We start from the raw sequence: 20112 nt of genomic DNA, 5'->3' as shown, positions 1-20112 counted from the left end.
CTAGCAGTGTGAAGGTGCTTAATCTGTGACTTAAATGGTCTGTCTAACCAAAAGCATCTGTCACTTTGAAAAACTGGATAAGGCAGATTATAAGAACATGATTTTTATCCTATTAAAGGAGGTCAGTGATGTGAAGTATCCAGTAGGACTATTCTTACTGTATTCATCTCTTCAGATGTTCTAGTGTGCTTTAGGGCCTTGATGCTAGGATTAAGCAGGGAGCTACAGCAAGGCAACTTAAAAAAAAAAAAAAAAAATGCTGAGGGGCTCAGCAGCTCATTTTCAACTTCTTCCAATTCTTGAAGTCGTAAACAGGAGAAAAAAACTTCTAGTTTTTAGGGTTAGTGTATCTTTGCAAGACAAAAATCAAGACAAGCTTTTTTAATAAATAAAGGCTGAGGAAGAATAAGATGGTTTCTGTTACGGGCTTCAGGGAAACTTGGCTGTTTTCTTTTTCCCAACATTGAAGATAAGTAGTGGCATGAGAATGAGGTTTTAAACTGGCAGCCAGGAAATATAGATTAGAAATTGGACATCAGAGCTGTGAATTCTGAAGCAAAGTTAAAATAGGTAGTGGAGGCAAAATAAACCTTTTTCTGTGTGACAGGTTGCAGTATTAGTTTTGGGGGTCATGGGTGTGATCTGTGTAAAGAAGTAGGCTTGATAATTCTCCAAATCATGCCTGCTGGCTGTACTTCACTGAAGGCATGGCATGAGGCTTAATGACTTGCATATATTTTTTTTACTGTCTGACTTCTAATTTGTTCTGGTTTACCTCTTTGGTTAGTTAGTTATATGAAGTATGTAATTGTTTTTTTCTGTAAAACAACTGTTTATGTTATATCAATTACTTTCTCTATTTACCTATTAAAATGTTTCCCTCATTTTTCCATTTCTTTGATTTCATTGCATTTTATGCCCCTCTTGTAGCTGTGACTCATTTTGTACCGTAAAACTTATCAGTGAATAGTTCAGTGATCCATTCTACTTAGTCATATGTTTGTATTTTCCTAATACATCCTTTCAATTTCACTATAAAAAGCTTGAATACCTCTCTTTGGTATGAGTTATGTAATAGTATTTGGAGTAGCTGTCTATATATCTCTTTGAAAACTTTATATACCTGCTCCTTGAAAGACAAATTTTAAGTTCAAGATCCATGATTTGTTCTTTTGTTAGCATTTACAACTCAAAGTAGGTAATTTAGCATTACTTTGTGTAAATTACCTTCTCCTGCTGAAATAGAATGGATCTTTTTCCACACATTAATGGCCACATACAATTAACTTTAAAAGCAGTAATATGACTTACTTTCAATAGGCAAATTTTAGTAGTTCTTTGTAGTGTTCTACCTTACTAATAACTTAAGTATAGGGGTTCTGTGATATAACAAGACTGATGCAGTCTAATTCCTTCTGTGTGATTGTATAGCTTATTTCTGGTAGGTGTTACAGCTTATTTATATGGACACATGTTCTGTCTGCTAAGGACAGCATCTTTTACATGGAATTTATCTTTTATTAGAAAATGTAGGTAGCTCTGAACAATGTAATTTGAAGCTGATTGAGTAGAAATGTAATGAATAAATGACAGTGGAACTTGACTATTACATTCTGTGCTTCTAATTCCAGTCTTACCAATAGGCATCTCTTTGAATAAAAATTCTTAGTCAGAATGTTCCCAATATCAAAAGAAGCTGATCTAATCCAGATGCTAGCTTTTTAGATAGAAAGATGACTCCTTTTTTTTAAAGGCTTTCCTGCTCTGTACTGGTGTTGCATGAAAAGCTAAAATTATAATTCTAGATAAAATCAATTGTTTATGGCAGAGGCTCTGGGACTTGGGGTACTTAAGTGTGCCTTTTTTCTTTGAATAGTCTTTCTAGTCAGCCCTACTTAACATGGAAAATGATAAAAACAGGGGAATTAATACTTTCTTATATTTAAGGTAGCATACTATCTAGGAGGAAAAGGGTCTGAGTGACCCAAGCTTGAATGCAGTGGTACTTGTGCTTTTCGTCTTGCATGATTGCATTACATTTACCTTGCAAGCTGGAGCCCAGTCTTTTTGTTTGAAATTCTTCTTGGTCTGCCACAGTGACACACATGAGTACTCCTCCTCTGTAGCAAGGTCAGCCCATGGCAGTTGACACCGCTAAATGTAGGTGTAAAGTAGCTATTGTTTGGTCAAGTCATACTTCTTTATGACTTTATTTCAGAGACATTATTTCAGGAATTTCAGGAGACTCAGGAATTCTGCCTAATGGTCACTTATTTTAATAAATTGTTCCAATAAGAATTTTTCAATGATACTAGTCTGTCAAAACAGTCTGTCCTTAAAAACAAAAAACAACCTTTTATTTTCCTAGAATTTGCTAGAGAAATCGACTGAGAGAGAAACTCGCCAAGAGTATGCTCTTGCGATGATTCAGTGTAAAGTCTTAAAGCAGCTAGAGAATTTGGATCAGCAGAAATACGATGACGAAGACATAAGTGAAGATATCAAGTTTCTACTGGACAAGCTCGGTGAGAGTGTGCAAGACCTTAGGTATGTTTTAAGTATGAACTTCTCAAAAAGTGTAATTACATGGATGTTGGTAAAACTTTTTTCTCTAAAGCTGTATAATATATGGAATTATGATACTTAAATGATAGCTGATACAGAATGTACAGAGATGCTGGTTATATATAAAAGTTTCCTATTCAAAGTGAATATATGCTGGCTGAATAGAAAATAAATCTTCACTTCTGGATATATTATCTTCATAACTGATAATTATGTGAAAACAACTTCAGAAGAGAGTTTATAGGAGTTCAAATCTAACCTAAAGACTAATTAGCATACATCTTGCTGTCCAGGTTAACTCAAGTTTTTGCTAGTGCTTACCTAGTTCTCGCTTTTGTGTGTAAACTGAACTGCATTGTAGTTGCCATCAGAAGTTTGATTCTATGAAAGACAGGCACCAGGATCCTTGATTAGGGAAGTTAAAACCTAGAAACCATGCAAAACAGCTGACAAATTCCCGAAAACACACAGGGTTGTATGTTTTTTTTCCCTTCAGGATACCTGTTTTGGAGTGGATGGAGGGATTATGTTTTGAAGATATTTCTCTCTTACCTTTCATGGCTTTTTGTATTTTTCAGCTGAATTCTGAGACAAAGAGCAGTTCTCATGTGCTGCTGAGAGCAGTCTTCCAGTTGTGTTAAATGTATCATAACAAATGGTGCTCCAACTCTGTCTTGCTAGGCACAGGCTTTGGCGTATGGTTCAGACTCCATTCGTGGAAACAGAGCCAGTATTTCATTCAGGTCTCTTGTTCTGTAGCTCCTTCGATGAGTACAGTTCCGAGCTCAAGTCGGGAAGGCTGGAGTGGAGTCCTGTACACAAGTCTGAGAAGTTTTGGCGGGAGAACGCTGTAAGATTAAATGAGAAGAACTATGAACTACTCAAGTAGGTTTTCAAGCCTTGCATCAGAATTCTTTAATATTTTCAGTATTGAAGTGAGCCTGTATTTAATACTTTATTTCAACGTGAACATGTAGAATGACAGCAAGTCAGATCATCTTGCTGTTGTTAGAATGGATGGTCTTTACTAAGTACTTCTTTATTTTTTACTTTCTTTTTCAAAAGCTGAATTGTTTATTTGCTTTTACTGGTCAAAATGTATTGATGATAGGGGGAATATCTCTAGCTTAATCTAGCTGCAGATGTGTACAGTTGAATCTTTTATTGCTTTCATTTGAAAAACATCTATACTAATTGACATATGGTAAAAACCTTTTTTAATTACGTTTATTTTAATTTTGTGTTGTCTTGTCATTGTTCTGAGCAACGAGCTTTTTTCTTAAGTAGTTGGGGGTTGAAAGTGGTATTATTTCATGGAAAAACAAAGTTACTGAGATATATCCAGTCTGTTTTTACTTGGGACAAAGTTTGGTGTAAGTTTGTTAGATGAAGTGAAGCTGAAGCTTAAGTTTATTGTTCTTATTGGGGTCAAGGACTTATTTGCTGACTTCAGGAATTATGCACTCAAAAGATGTCTGGGTTTTAATCTGCTGTGAGAGGTGTTAGTTCTCTACGTTGTCATCAACTGATAGTATGTGGCGATCTCTCTGGTATTCACTAAGTGCAAGACCTAACAGCAAGCAGGAGGTCAAGTGAAATATACGTGATGTTGGCAGATAGTGAACATACTGAGCTTGAACTTCAGGTGCATTTCAGTTTGCACTGAGACTTCATCAAGCCCAGTCTGATAAGTTACTTTGAGGGCACTTTCTTAGATATTTAGTATTACAGACAAAAAATTTAGCTGCTGCCAACTGCAACATGTATATAATGCTGAGACTTGGTATTTCCTGTAGTAACTGCAATACTTTTCTCTGTTCTTCTCTCCAGATTTTGGGGTGGTTTAGTTAGATGTATTGTGCTTGTGCTAACATAAAGACAGTGATCTACAATTAAAAAAAAAAAAAAGAAAACTTAACAGCAAAAACAAACAATAACATAAGAAATGTGGAGAGATTCTTGTATTGAAGAATCTCTCATGTTGTAAGGCAAACAATCCTCTTTTTACTACAAGCACCATCATTTTATTTTCCCTTACCTGCCATCTTACTCTTTTTCTAACTCTAATAAACTTACTGTTGACCTTACTGTTCTTTTTGCCTTCCACCATGACTGACTTCTTAAGCAAGTGATGCTGGACTTTTTGAAATTTAGTAAATGCTTTTAATAATTCTGTTAATGAAGGCCAGGTCTCTATTGTTTTAAATGCAACTACATATTTGAAGAAAGTTCTGCTTTACTGTTTGTGCGACTAGTAGCGTCATTTTTGTTTGCCAGCTTTATTATTTTATCAGTTTGTGGGGGGAGGAGGGAAGCCACAAAAAATCAAAACAAACTGGGACTTGTTTGTTTCCTAGAATCCTGACAAAACTTCTGGAGGTTTCTGATGATCCACAAGTGCTGGCTGTAGCTGCTCATGATGTGGGGGAATATGTGCGACACTATCCCCGTGGGAAACGGTAAGAAAAATGCTAATATGCTTAACATTTGGCTACTATATACTTTACCTGATTTTTTTCTAATTTATATTAAAATATGCTACATAGGGTTTGCAGGTGATGACTTAAGTGTAATTCATTGGGAAGGTGTTACAGATAGGTTCCCTCCACTGCTAAGGGATTCTAAAATATATGAAATCGAAGACCTAGTTTCTGTTTTCCTATGTCTAAAGCAGTCTTGAATAAGTTTTTCAGACTAAAGCAGCAGATGTGCATGGGAAGAAATTAGAATAGCTATTTAATCATCATAGTTTTTTTGCCCTCAGTAACTGTTGGACTGTAAATATTGCACTTAGAATAATGATGGGTTATTTCCACAAGGATTAAGTCTATTTTGTGACTTAAAACCATCAAAAAGATTTTTGTCACAAACAACTGGCATTGTAACTTCAGTGGGGTTAGCACAGACTCAATTGTCATGTTATTTTTACCGTGTCTTCGTTTGCCTATACAAATAAAAATTTTAGTTGAAAATGTTGATGTATTTAAACCTGAATTCTAGTCAAAATATACAGACACTACTATATATGCTTTGCTTTATTTTAAAACTCTGTGAGCAAAGAAATTACTTGCTGAATAATTGCATCTCTAAAGAAAAGAGACTACTGAAGCAGAAAGTGACCTTTCAGTTTTGTAGAAATCATGCTCATCAGTCACCAAGGGGACGTGTGACTTAATTTCTGTAGCAATGAAGCTGTCAGGTTTTGCTTTCTGCATAGGATTTAACAGGGAAGATGGCATGGTTTTCTAGGCATGTTGGAAACGGCATGAACATTTCTTGTGTAGACTGCTATCTTGACATTAGCAGAATCATGAAGACCAGACTGCAACTTGATGCCATATGCTTGAAAGACTTGCTCAAAGACTCACAGACTTTGTATAAGCAACTTGAACTGAAGGTATTTTTAGATAATTGGAACAAACTAACTGTGTCTACTAAGAAAAATCAGGTGTTCAGTATTCCACTTAGACTGAGAAGTGCTGTGTATTTGCTGATTAGCTCCTGTGTCTTCCAAAAGAGATTTATGACAAGTGGTGTTGGAGTGGAGGCAATATATCTTCTAAGGTGGAAACACTGCTGCCTGCAAGGAGGCAAAGCTGAAGGATTAGTACTGAATATTCCTGTTTCAAGCTGCCCTGTCTGAAACAATTTTATTAGATAGCTGCATAATCCTTAAGCAGCTTGCATGCATATTCAAGTGTAGTATAATGCTTGGTCTAGTACAGCCGTGCAGTTGCTGGACTGAAGCTGTGAAGTCAAATGAGTGGACGAACAGAACCTGTATCTCTGCTTCTGGTTGGGAAAACGTACTCCTGGTGGGACCTCAGCTCTGCTCAGCTGCTATAGTACCTTCCTCCTGGGCTGGTAAACCTATCCAGAAGCGTATCCTTCTTCAAAAGGAGTGATCACTGGCAAATGACAAGTGTCCTCAATACCATTCTAATCCACATTCTTTTATCACGTTATACTTCAATTGTCTTCTACATACAGACCTAGATTATTTAGGTTTGTGTTCTGAAGGACAAACTAAAATGCCTGTTTCTTTTAAGGAATTTCATTGTAATCCAACGAGTTCACGTTAAACAATTTTAGGGCTAAAAGCTTAAAATACCAAAGGACTGTGTGTCAGTTCTCATTGAGAAGTCCATTTCTTAGCGTCGTGGTATTTGGTATATAGCTATTTACTGCTCCCGTGCTTGGTTGGCATTTCACACTTTCATTGTGTGACTCACTGGGAGAATGGATGCTCGTCAATGGTTTAGAAGAGAGAATTCAAACGTCTTAAATAAATTTTTCTTCTAAGTGTTTAACCTTATCTCTTAAATGGATCCTCTTTAAGCCTTTGAAGGTTGAAGTGGATGATTAAATCCTGAAACTTTTTGAGTTTACCAGCTGCATGCGGCAGAGACTCAGGAGTTAAAAGGTCACCGACCTTCCTCTGTCTGACAATAGAAAATATTTTTTAAGTCAAATGCTACATTTTTGTTTGACTGTTCTCTAATGATGTCAGCTTACATGATTTTAACTTGCCTTTAATATTCTTCATCATAGTGCAGACTCTTAAGGCTGTACCACTGGGGGCTTCTAATAAGAGTCAGTAGTATGTGTTTGCTGAGAATATAACAGCAGAAATAAGTATGTGATGTTTGCTGTCATTAAAATAAGCACAGATTAAACATCAGCCTCCACTACAGTTTGCATATGGCTCAGGAGTTATCACTGTGTAATGTTGTTTACAGTCACCCCACCTCTGAAATTGCCTCTAATATCCAAGAAATTGACACCTCAAGCTTTTCCCTTCCTTGTCTCGTGGTTCAGAGACAGGTTGGTTGCTTTTCCCTTTTTCACTTTAGTCTGTTTTTAGATATACATTGTAGATTTCATATTAATATATTTTGCTTTAACAGTCTAATCTGTTCTCATTTATTTTTTTTCCTCCTCTTTAAAACTTAAAACATAAAACTTGTTTAAATTGCCCCCATCTTGTTGTAGTGCACTGTTGTTATTGGGAAGAGTCTCTGCAGAAGATGTACCAAGATTGTAACTGGCCAATTGAGCTCTATTTTACTTTAAAATGGCTAGAAGTTGAGGGGAGGGAAAACAACTTAAAAATAGCGTGTTGAGCAGGTTAGGAACTTGAAGCAATAAGCTTTACTGTGAACCTTCCTCATTAGTTGCTTACCTTTCAGACTAAAACATGTAGCTGGGAAGCGATTTGTACAATTAGGAAGTGTTGTGCAAGGGCAGTAACACCATTCTTGGGCTCTTCGTATTCTCAGCCATAATGTCAGTGGTTGTCCTGTCATCTAAAATACTTCCATTTGATCATAGGTTTTTATCTTTTCATTTGATTCTTGCATGCTCCTTGCAAAAGGAAGGCTTTGAGTTTCTTGCCCCTTTTACCTCCTTTAACTTCCTGAAAATTAAGTGTTTAAATCAGTCCTGTAATGGGGAAAAGGGTCTTGATTACGTTTCATAGGCTTGTATTTGTGTGCAGTGGTTTTAGACTTAACTTGACAGAAATATGAGAAATCCGAAGTCAGGAATACAGGTTTGATGAATTCATCTTGTTACTAATAACTTAGAGAATTCTTGGTGAGGATTTTCTGGCTTAAAGCAACTGCACTCTTCTGAATCTGCGCCTTTTGTATGAAACATCCTTGTGTTTTAATGCTGTTGGGAAATAATATTCCCTGGGGTTTCTCGGATAGTTTTTGTGTGAGTGATGAAATAAGAATTTTTTCATCTCTGTTTTGTCTTTATACTGCTTTGCAGTTTACAAAAACACGGTGTGTTGTGCAGTAGTAATGCATTAATTTGGCCATACAAAAAAAAACAAACAGAGCTAATGCAAGATTAGAATATCAGGGTAGCGTTGAGTAATGTTATTGATAGCCACTTAATGGAATTATGTTTAACTACTCAGTGATGTGTAAGAGAACCAATCTGAAAAAAAAAAAACCAACAACCTACAACACTGTGCAACTTGGTGAGTAATCAGTTTACACATTTCTTGCAAATTTTCTCCAAGCTATTATGACAGACTAGAATGCTGCATGTAATATCATCTGGATGCAGCCTTTTCTAGGTGTATGTATGTTGCTGTCTAATTTATTTATGAAGCAATTTATTCATGATATGATACAAGGCCTCATCAGCTTTTGGTATGGGATTTGGTGTAGATATTAAGGTCTGGCTGAGTACTATGAAATCTGTGGTAAGAGATGCAGCTTTAACTATTTTTTTCTTGGAAATTGTAATTGTTAGCAGCCAGTTCAGCATCTTACACAGAATAACTGTGGCTCAATATAGTACAGTTTGTGTGGCAAAAAGCCCTGTGAGCAGTACCAGTTTGTCGATAAATGCCATGAAAATTAGGCTTGACCTTTAGGTATTGATATACCTAGCACAGTAAGCAGTGGTGGACTGGATTAGAGACTCATTATTGAAAAAAAAAAAAAAAGTGTCACCTGGATATCATCAATTAATAGAGGGTGCTACCTCCCCCTAAATAATACTTGATAGTGCTGTACCCTGCCAACCTTCTCAAGGTAATATTGAATTCTTTAGCAAGCTGGGTAAAGTAAATGACCCTTCCTGTGAAGAGGGCTTCCTGCTGGATGGATGTTTTATTCCAAAATTTATGGTAGTGGTAGCAAACCTTTGTTCTGATGTTGTGGATTGTCCAAAAAATATAATTTCAGTAGGTAGTATGAGAGTTCTGCATTGGTAACATGTCAAATAGGATGTATATGTTAGGAAATAAATACTTCTAATAAAATAATTAGAATACTGTGTTACTTTAACTTCTAATGCCCTGAACATGAAATGGTTGGATGGGAGAGCTACCCAGGAGCTAAGTAATGTGAAAAAACCTGTTCTTCTGTCTTTCAGAGTGATTGAACAACTTGGTGGTAAACAGCTAGTAATGAACCATATGCACCATGAGGACCAACAAGTTCGTTACAATGCACTGCTGGCTGTGCAGAAGCTGATGGTTCACAACTGGTATGTGAGGCTTGTTTAATATACTGCTAACAGTAAGAGATGTTGGGCTATAAAGAGAAATCAAAACCAATTTCTTTAAGGGTGGTGGGTGAGAATAACACTTTAATATGGTGAAACTGCACTTGTTAAACAATAGAGTAATGTGGATAGTTCAGAAAAGGTTCTTCACCAAGAAGGAACAGGCCAAGGAAGTGGTCGCGGCACCGAGCCTGAAGTTCAGGAAGCATTTAGACAACACTCTCTGACATCTGGTTTGACTTTTTGGGTGGTCCTGTGTGGAGCCAGGAGCTGGACTTGTCTACGATGCTGATGTGTAGGATCTTAGCTACATTCTCTGTATGTTTTTATTGCTGTTGAATGTAGTAACTTGACCTTATGGGACCGAAGTAATAAGTAATTCGGTTCAGTGAATTTCTGGACTTAGTTGAACTACTTAATGCTTAATATGAGCTGCAATTCAGGCTTGCAAAACTATAAAGTCTTAAAAATGGTAAGAATGTCCATAGGCATCCTGAAAACCTTACTAGTCTTGGCTGATGTAGTTGTAAGAATTGGTACTTCAAATATTTAAGTAACAGTTGTTTTTGTAAAGTGGATGCTTGACTGTTCTCTTGCACTGTTGTTCTTTGCTGTGATCTCTTCCGTCTCTTTACACTGGTATTCTTCTGTTTCCATTTTAAGGGATGTAAGTGCAGTTTTTCTTGAGCCCACGGAGTACAAAGGCTTTTGGGCTGGCTGGTTAGTTGAAGTTGAAAACCACTCACCAGATTCTCTTCCATCGTTTGTCTAGAATAGCATTTGAAGCGAGGCTTTCCATTTCATTGCTTGTCAACTAGTTCCCTAATAAAGCTCCAAAAATCTTCAAGTCTTGGAGTGTTCTGCCACAGAACTTGCTGGTGCGTCACACCGCCTCTCCAGTGCCTCACCTATAAAGGTCCTGTTCTGTGCTGAAGAGCTGACTTTCTGGAACACTTCAGTGATTGCATACCTAATCAGCATGGCAGGTTATGTTGAAGTTATGCTAAACATAAAGCATGGAGAGTTAAAAATACTGATTAGGATTTCTTAATCTGATTATTACTTAATATTTAACCAAAGCTCATATTTCCGATCTGGCGTTACCTTATAGAAGGATAAAATGCAGCAGTGTATCTGAGTACGTCAGAACACAGATGTGAAGACAGAAACAACTATTTTAATTTTGACCTTAACCATTTTATTTCTAAAAGACTGGTTCTTGGAATCACCTATAAATTCTATTGGGTGTTCTTGTGTGTTTTTTTTAAAATGCTGATTAGTGATAAGAGTGTGAAAGTGGTAAGGGGAAGGAATTTTCCCAAGTATGTTCTGTAAGGTTCTTTGTGACCTACTTTCTGTAGAAGACAGGCTATCAAGGGTGACAGAAGCCTCCTGACCCCTTTCCCTGCAAAGTATCTTCATTAAACAGTGCTAGTTTCCTCCCTTTCTTTTTGAAGTATTTGGTTTTCTAACTCACATGCGTATTATAAAACTCATGTTGTCCTGCTTCTTCCTTTCATACTATGGGCAGCCTCCTAAAACAGAGAAACACTTAAATGTTTAAATTATGTACTACAACAAATCCAGAGTGAATGTCCTCTGCCTGTAAGGACAACTTTGGTAAATAACATTCAATTTCCAAGTGTGTGGAGATGGAGATGAGGTGTGGTGATGTGCAACCTAATCTGAGTGCAGTGCTGTGAATTGCACTCCACCCTGCTTGGCTGTGTTTAGCAGTATTTTTTTTCTTACTTTATGCTGTTTTGATATATTTGAAACATGCTTAGTACCATAAATTCTCTATCTCTAAATAGAGATCACAACATGGAAGGGCTAGTTACTGAATTTGTCTTCTACGGGAGGAAAGGTCGGTCTTGCCGTGTGTTCTGATGCCTTGACAAATCTGGTAATAAAAATGTTAATCTTTGGTCTTTCTCCAGCGTGTACCTCATTGGCAATGGAAGTTTTCCTGGATGCCTAGCCTGGCTTTTCTCATTTTCAACTTGAGTACTAATTTTAAATATATAAAATCTGCTATTCTGGATTAGTCTTGGCTCTTTTTATCGCGTGAACACTTCACCCCTTGCTTTTCTTTCCCAGCTTGTGAACCTTTAGACTTGAGAATGAGGGATTGCAGTTAAATCTCATTTCAGATCTCCAGAGATGTCAACAGAAAACTTGTTAGCACCATTTTCAGATTTGTATTGTCATCTCTCAAGGGAATTTTTTTAATGCTTATTGGAAGGAGTCTCTGGGAGTGATTTGTCCTTGGCTCATCCATTACAAGGAGAACACTTTGGCAATGATATTGGATAGCTTGTGTTAGAGAAGTGACGCATTGTTTGTACGTAGGAAGATAAATTTGTCTTGGTATAGGTTTGGGTTTTGATATGAATCGGGAGCTCTTCAGTTTCGTAGCTTATTTGGGGAGGAGAGAGAACTTAACTCAGTTCTTGAGTCTTTAATTGCTTCGTAGTGCAGTTCAAGTGCCTACTTGTTTAGACTTGTTTAGCTTTGTTTTGTCATAATATGGATTAATTGGCATTGCCAAAGTTTTGCTTACCTTGCTCTTCAGAGTTGGGGAAACAATAAGCATTTTTTCACTTGCTTCTATGTCTTTTGGAGTTCCAGTTATTTCTCTTGAGGCAATTGTTTTTCCTTGAATTTAATTTGTGTGATACAACCCTGCATTACTATTTGTGATGCATGCATGACAGAAGCGGTGTGATTCTTCCTAGATCTGGAGCCTAATGGAGAAGGACAAGAAAATAAAGGCTTGCACCAGGCCTTGAAAACTTCTAGTACCTGAGTGGGGAGTGTCATGAAGCAGCTGAAGAGGCATTCTGCTTAGAACACAGCTGTATCATTAGGCTGCTAATAACTCAACTTGAAGACAATTAACTTCTAAGTAATTTGAATAGTTCATTACAGGCTGCTCAGCTGGCTTTTCCTTAGGGGATTTTAAGTCAGGGATAAATGGAGAAGAAATCAGACTGTCAGGCATTCTGTTTAATGGCAAAACTTCCTTAGCAAAGGCAGCAACTGCTGTCAGTTTTTCTGATGAGGTAAATTCAGGTGAAATATTCTGGTTACATTTGCATGTTAAATGGTCATGCATTTGATGAAACAGGTAGTGAAGGTATCATTAGCATTGCTCAATATCTTTAAATGGTGACTTATTCTGTGCTTTAATTTCACTTAACTGTGTGTTTAGTCCTGGCACTGCTGATGATAAAAGCCTGTTACCGGCAGATGAGGGAGTTTGGAATGGAAGTTATGGTGTGGGTTTTTCTACTGTCCTGTTCAATTTATGCCTTCTCTGTGCGTGAGAAGCGTCTTTGTTTTTGATGGTGTTCAGAAGCAATGGCCAACTTGACCATCCAACTTGACCATTCTAGTAATAGGTACTGGTTTGGGGAACCTATTGCTGGAGTGATGTTTTCATGATGCAGAATAAAAAAAGTATCAAATTAAGTTCTAAAGTGACAGGACTTGCATGTGTCCCTCACGGCATAACACTTTAACAGTCGAACTCGATGATCCTGAAGGTCTCTTCCAACCTAGATGATTTATTTTCCCAACTGTACAGATTGTGTGCTAAGTCGAGTGCTCTGCTGCTGTAGGAGGGAGGGTGGAGGGCTGACCAGTGGAGGTTACATGGGTGTACTTGTTATGGCAAGGGAGTAACTGGCCTATTGTCAGTCAGCTGAGATGTGCCACTTGTGCTCTTTGTTCATGCTAGTGTGAAGTAAAATGTGGTAGCTTATCCTCTGTAGGCGAAACTTTCTTCAGTTTTCATGCAAGCGCTGAAATCACGGTGAATCTGGCTGCAAGCTTGTTTTTCCTGTGGCTGAGTCAAGGTAATGGCTGAACTGGTAGCATCTTTGGCAATAGCTCCTGTTGAAAAAAAAGTACTGAACTGTGCTGCACCTTTCTACTCATGCCTTAGTAGCGAGCTGCTGTTAGTGATTGCATCTCTTACCTCTGGGCTCAGGTGTGATGCCTGGTCTACCCAGGGACCTTTTACCTGCGTGGGCTCTGAGCTAGAAACCTCTTTCAAATGAATAGGCTTTTCAAATAAAATGTGATTCAGTGAATAGGCATCAATGTGCAGAGTATGAGGACAGAGGATGCTGAACAATGGGAGTTAGGATGTGTCACTGGTGCACAATCAAGTATGGTATTGGAAATAAAATTAACAAATGGCATACTGAAGGAAGCAACACATTCAGGTAAGTTTTGAATATGCAACAGATTCATGTGCTATTTTCAGAGTGCACATCCCAGACAAAATTACTTGCTTCTCATCTTTTAAAATGACTAGGTATGCGGAGAGACAGTAATAAAAAATCTGAAACTGCCTAGAATTTGCAGTATGCTATATTTAGAAGGTGTTGTTCTAGAGCTAGCACTGAACACGCAGCATGTCATTATTCTTTTCTTAGGTATAAATTTTGTTCTCCCAAGCCAGTGTAACCCCTGAGATAGCTTCTGTACCTTACTTGCTCCTGGTAGCAAGAAGTGCAGCATGTAATGATAGTTAACTGGCAGCCATGAAGTTTGACCCTTCTTGTTTCTCCAAGCACTCAGACATATAATGCTTAACACAGTAGACTTCAATCCAAAAGGTTATATTTATCCTCTTTGGCCTTCGTTGTCAGTGTTATTTCTTAAACTTTTCAGCTAGTTAAATATTACTGAGAAGATTCTCTCATTAAAAAAAATCTTTTTGAAGAGTGTGGTTGCTAGGTAGAATGAGACAAATTAGGCAAAAATCCAATTAAATATAGGCATACTTGATATTTAGCATGAGTGCTCCATCTTTTCATTTGGATGTAAATGTGTCTTTGTAAAGGTTCATTCAGTATAGTTAGGGACTGTGGTTTGTATTGTGCATATGTTCTCCAGGATCTTGCAGTTTATGATTATTTCCTCTCATGAGATTCGCATCATTTATAAAACACACTTTGATATTTCTAGACTTTCTATTGATGTGGAACAAATATTTTGCAAATATCGACTATCCTGCTCAGTTTGCTTTTTATTTTTCAAAGAAATAATTTTCATGTGCTGTGGTAAATAATAAGGAAGAATGTCACCAAAGAAGTAATTTTCTGATAGTTTCTCTTCTGATTAGTGTTCCTTTAAAGATGGACTAACTGAACTGGAAATTGGAATATAACCCTAGAAGGAATACTACTGAAACTGCAAAGCTTGTTCCTTTTAGCACATGACCTCTAGAAATCTGGTCTGTGTGTCTTAAAAATTTCCTATCATAAATTTTGTTGTTGACAATGGTCCTTGGCTGAATCTGAGAATTAGTATAAAATTTTCAGTTAGGGTCTTGTGCCTGTTTGCAGTTATCTCCTTACGCCATACTTGGTGAATTTGCTGGTTTACGTGTTGGATCAGTTCCTTGTGCCTTTTCCCAAGTGACCTTCCAGCATTTGTTGCGATTGCTGTAACATTTAAGCGTATCTTGGCTCCAGTGTGTTCATGTTTCTTGTATGCAAACAGAACCAATTAAATGAGCATAACTGAATTAAGAAGCAAATTAGAATAAGCATTTGAGATGCAAGAAATTCTTGTATGCTCCTGTTTTCCTTTCCATGTTGGAAAAAGCATTTAGGATACCCTAGAAAACCTGTGTTTAAAAATAAGGTCTGAAAAAGGGGAAATTGTTAATGTGGAAGGACTTCGTTCTGTAATATGAATTAAAGGATTAATATGCAAATGGAAATGACTTACACCTCCTCTCATAGGGGGGCAAATGTGGAGTTTCAAGTTCTGTTGATCTGAGCTTTGGTTAAGTTATTGAGGACTTTTGAGTCACTACAAAGTAATATATTTAAACAAAGTAATATATTTAACTTGCATGTTTTGAGACGCTTCGTCAGTGCAGAGGTAATATTTTGTGCTCTTGTAAGTTGAATTGATTGTTTCATGTTTGAATGCAGTTATCTGTAACTACAAGCTTGTCTGGATTAGCTTCATGTGCTTTATAAAGGTCTTTCTGCTCCGGTGTGAGGAAAACTGAAAAAGAGTAGAACTTGTTCCAAAGTGCTAAATTTGCAAATTTAAATCTCTGAGGTGCTTGGGCCTTTTTGCTCAATTAATTTTACATCTTGGTTATTAATGCTGGCTGGAGGATGAATTGCCTGCTTGTTCTGTGTTGGGTGGTTTCTAGTGCTGATTCAGAGTTAGTGCTACTAGGAACTGCTGCAAGGTACCCTCAATACATGAGAAGTGAACTCTGTAGATACTTGGCAGCCCCAGCGTGGGGAGTGTACTGAAGTGATGTGCTTACTGGTAAGTCTGCTTTGTGTGGAAAAGGGCAGAATTTTCCAGGTGCTTGAGGAAGCACTGTTAAGTGTACAGGAGCTTTCTTTCATTTCCTTCACTTTCTGGACAGCAGTTAAGGCATAAAGCATGATATGTAAATGTGTTCAGTACTACTGATGCAGAATTTCATTTCCCTTCATCTCCTTAAATGATTCAAAAGAAAAATCAGCCTATGTGTGTACTGTGAAAATGTTTACTATTTCTGACTGGCTTGTAGTGTTCTATCCTGTAATGCAATGCTTCCTTGAGACAAAAGGCAGCCCTCCAGTGGGAAGAATTGTTGGCAAAATTTGTAGACTGATCTGTATTTTGACAGTGTGTTACTTTTTCTACAACTTTGTACTTTGAATTTTGTGTGTCTTCAACATATCACTCTATGTATTCTTTAAGAAAGATCTGCTTGGCCTGATTAGAAGGGAAACATACAATAATTTGTAAGATTTGAGCAATGCAAGACTGTGTGGGTATGAAGGTCCCCAAAGTTGGTTATGTCAAATGTTAGCAGGATGTACTTAGCCTACAGAACAAGCTGATCAGGCATGCACAAACCTGTACCAGTAGTTGCCATGTTCATCTGTCACATACTTTTACTTCTGAGCATAACCGTCTTAGGAACTTGATATGCTTGCAAAAGACTGTGATGCTTTTAAAAAAAAAAATAAATGAAGTTGGCCTTTTCCTGCAGCTGTGAGGGAAAGGAAGAAATAACAGTATGCTTAAGATAGGCAGAAGTGGTCCAATTCATGGGTATATATCTTATTTCAAAAATCACTTGAATTCCTCATTACTTTCCACTGTAGTGTGCACCCCTAATCTGTGTCAGATGCTTCTTTAAATATTTTGTGATTTGTTATCTTGGTGACAAGGTCTATTCATCTTTCATCCTACGTGATCTTCCAGTGCAGTGTTTGGAAGGCTTGCGTTCTTAAAGGTAACTTTAATTCTGTGGTGTGAACAATAGCTCTAAAATCCCATTTTGTATTTTAAAATTTAACTGAGGATAATTGCAGGATAAGTCAAATCTTAAATATTTGATCTGTAAGAGCATAATGATGGACACTTGTGCCCAGCTTGTGTGAAGACTGAAGCTTATAGTAATGCTTAATCTCATGATGTGATGAAATACCCATGTGTAAAATAAATAAATATATATATATGCACGCACTTAAATCTTCATGTATTTCAGTATGTATTTTAACGGAGGGAGAACGGGGGCTGCTGAAGCTTGAGTTTTAGTGGAAGATGTATGGGAGGTGATGAAAGGTCCTAGGTTAAGCAGTAAAACACATTTTGGAAATGATAAACTGAAGATTAACTGGTACTTCTAACAACAGCAGGTGGAAGTTGAATATGTCACTGAGTGCTCATAAAACATTCTCCTGCTCTGCCTTCTCAGCAAAAATGGCTCTTGAGTACAGTGCACCGTGGTTGGATTTTGTTATGTCTTGAGTATGCTTCTGAACTGGCGTAAGCCTTGCAATCTGTACTGTTAAGGATCGTTAGCTTGACTGATTTTCCTACTTCTAAATAATTACCTTGGAAATTCACATTCAGAGTGGTTCACATGTGCTTTAAGAATAAATAACTTGGCATGCTTGTTGTGCTTCAAGCAAACCTATCTACGTGCAAGCATTAGTTGCTTTCAAGGCTTGGATGTGAGAAGAAATAGTAGAACTAGTGCATGCATGTAGGCAAGAACGAAAGAAAGAGCAGAAGGAGATTTGATGATTTTGGAAACCATTCCATAGTTGCTGGCTGTGGTTTTGGATGGCTGTCAAATTTAACTTATTTTGGTGGTACGATTTTGGGTCCTGCCAAACCGTAAGAGAGCAGTTTATTTCCTCCTTTTGCCATCAGGAGCCTCTGCTTTGAGGTTGATAACCTATTTATTACGATCATTTATTATATCATTTTTATGTGATAATATCATTATATCATTTATTATGATCATTTCTATTGAGTGCTAGCCTTAAAATACAGCAATCCTGCAGAAACACCTGATAAAGCTGTGAGTAAGGTGCTCAATCATAAAGTGTGGCTCAGCATGCAAATTTACTACCATTGCTTGTAGAGTTTGAAGCTAGTATTGTATTTTGTAGGAATTTTGCTTTTCTAGCTGTTTTTAGCTTTAAAACAGAAATGCTGTTGGGTGATACAGGTGTGGTGCTAAACTTTATTCTGCAATAGAAATTGTTATGCATAGGGAATTGCAGATCAACAAGACACTAAACTGAAACGCAGTTTTTTGGAATGGGCAATAAGAACTGATCTTTCTCTTTTGGAGAAGGATTTTTTAAAGCAGCAGTGCATTCTCCTGAGTAAATTCTTTACTAAACTCGATTCTGAACATGCCTTTGCTTCTAATGCTTAACTCGTATAGATTGAAACAGCTGTGTAATGAGGAAAATGGTGGTTCAAAGTGTACGATTGGCAAGTGGAAACATGCCTAGATTTCACAGGTCTTGAGACCTCTCTTTCAACCGGTACAGTGGCGCAATTATTAATGCTTATTACAGAAAATGAATTTCAACCCACCTACTGTTAAAGACCTCTTTCAGCTTCCTTGTGCTTCTGTGAAGTGTTGAGCTGCTTTCACTGGAGACAGCGAAAGATGAGAAGACTCAGAATTGTGCATTTTTTCCATAGAATTTCAATATTGTTGCTAGAGCAAATGCTAAGAAACTTTGGTGTTTATTCGATTGTTGAGAGGGCAGATACAAAATAACTGCCTAGATAGACTTCAGAACAAAAGGCAAAAACAAACAAACAAAATTTTTAAGGGACCTGTTGGTATACAGCAGTGTTGACTTTAATACCTTTTATTTCTTCCAACTTGAAATTAAATTTCCTAAGTGTCTCTCTAGCTACAGGAAGACTTTGCTAGCGTATGGGTTAAACTGACAATTTATGGGTTAAACTGACAAAGTGTTACTTGTAAAACAGCTGTGTGAACACATGAAGGAGATCCTTTTTAAATAATTTGCCACAGCCTCTAATATGTATATTCAGCAAGAAAAATCTGTAGGCTTCATGGGTGTTCTGTAACAGTTGGCAGGACTTGTGAATGTTGCAGGAGGGCTTTTTCTTTTTCCAGAGTTTTGCTGATGTTCAATTCATACTGTATTTTCAGAAGATTAGGTGTTGGATGCCTAAAGCTTAGATACTGTCATAGTAGCTCCAGTGACTGTCTGATATTAGTAGACCCTATTTGAAGGAGCAACTCTAAATGTAAAATGTAAAAACTTTTCCCACTTTCTCTACTTTGTAATTCCCACCACCATCCAACTCCCTGTTCTCCATAATGTTTCTCAATCTATTTTTTTTGTATTTCAGGGAATACCTTGGAAAGCAATTGCAATCAGAACAACCTCAAACGGCGACTGCACGGAGCTAAACACTTCCATCAGTGCATTGCAGTTCCTGCTTCTAACTAGAATATGTTTGTCTTTTAAATTAATTGTTAAATTAATTGTCCAAGGAAACAAATCTCATGGTCTTTGCCTGCTACTAGTGCATAAGCTTTCCAACTTTCCTCCAGTGTTTTTTGGCTTAGTAAAAATTTGTTCAGCTAGTTCTGACAAATATGGCTATTATCTCTTCCTGTTATATTCTGAATGTATCTGAAAAAATGTGGCTAATATATTGCATTTGTTTTATGTATTTATTCTAATAATAAAGAATGCTACTAAAGGATTTTCATTCCATGTCACAACCTAGAAAAAATGTTCTCTTAGTGGGTTATCAGTCTTGTCACTTTCCAGGAAAAGCAAAGATAAATCCACTTGTGTATCTCCAGAGAAATTAATAAAGCTTTGACTTGGTGTTCTGTAGGGAATGCCTGAGAACTGTTGATTATCAGTACTGAAATATATACCAACTCTCAAAACAATGTTAATACTGTAAATAAAAGAAATGTATGGGGGCAATTTTGGGTAGGGGACTTCTCTCTTTTGAGACGATATTTTAAAACAAGAAGAGGGCAAGGTGGAGGGCAGGGAGAAGACTCCTCTAATGAGAAGTGATACTTAAGGTTCTTAGTGGAGCTGAATAATAGCAGTGTTAAAATTGCAGATCAAAGATCAAATGATTTTTCATTTTAATAACAAAAGTGCAGTAATAGGTGAACTCAGAAGTTGATGGAGTGTTTCTGTTAATTATTAAAAATACTTGTAAATGCCA

At 37.1% G+C, this 20112-nt stretch overlaps 1 protein-coding gene across 2 annotated transcripts in view; it reads left to right on the top strand.

The window, feature by feature from the left end:
* ATP6V1H (ATPase H+ transporting V1 subunit H) overlaps positions 1-20112 on the top strand; it is a 40551-nt gene extending 20439 nt beyond the window's left edge. For both annotated transcript variants that reach the window (XM_066992994.1, XM_013184940.3), the window contains exons 10-14: positions 2369-2547; positions 3325-3450; positions 4923-5024; positions 9460-9573; positions 19267-20112. In XM_066992994.1, coding sequence (XP_066849095.1) covers positions 2369-2547; positions 3325-3450; positions 4923-5024; positions 9460-9573; positions 19267-19327 — 582 coding nt within the window. In that variant the 3' untranslated portion in view covers positions 19328-20112. The remainder of the gene's footprint in view (positions 1-2368; positions 2548-3324; positions 3451-4922; positions 5025-9459; positions 9574-19266) is intronic.

Source organism: Anser cygnoides, chromosome 2 (assembly GCF_040182565.1).
Source record: "Anser cygnoides isolate HZ-2024a breed goose chromosome 2, Taihu_goose_T2T_genome, whole genome shotgun sequence".
NCBI classification, from domain to species: domain Eukaryota; kingdom Metazoa; phylum Chordata; class Aves; order Anseriformes; family Anatidae; genus Anser; species Anser cygnoides.
This window is presented reverse-complemented; position numbering and strand designations above follow the sequence as displayed.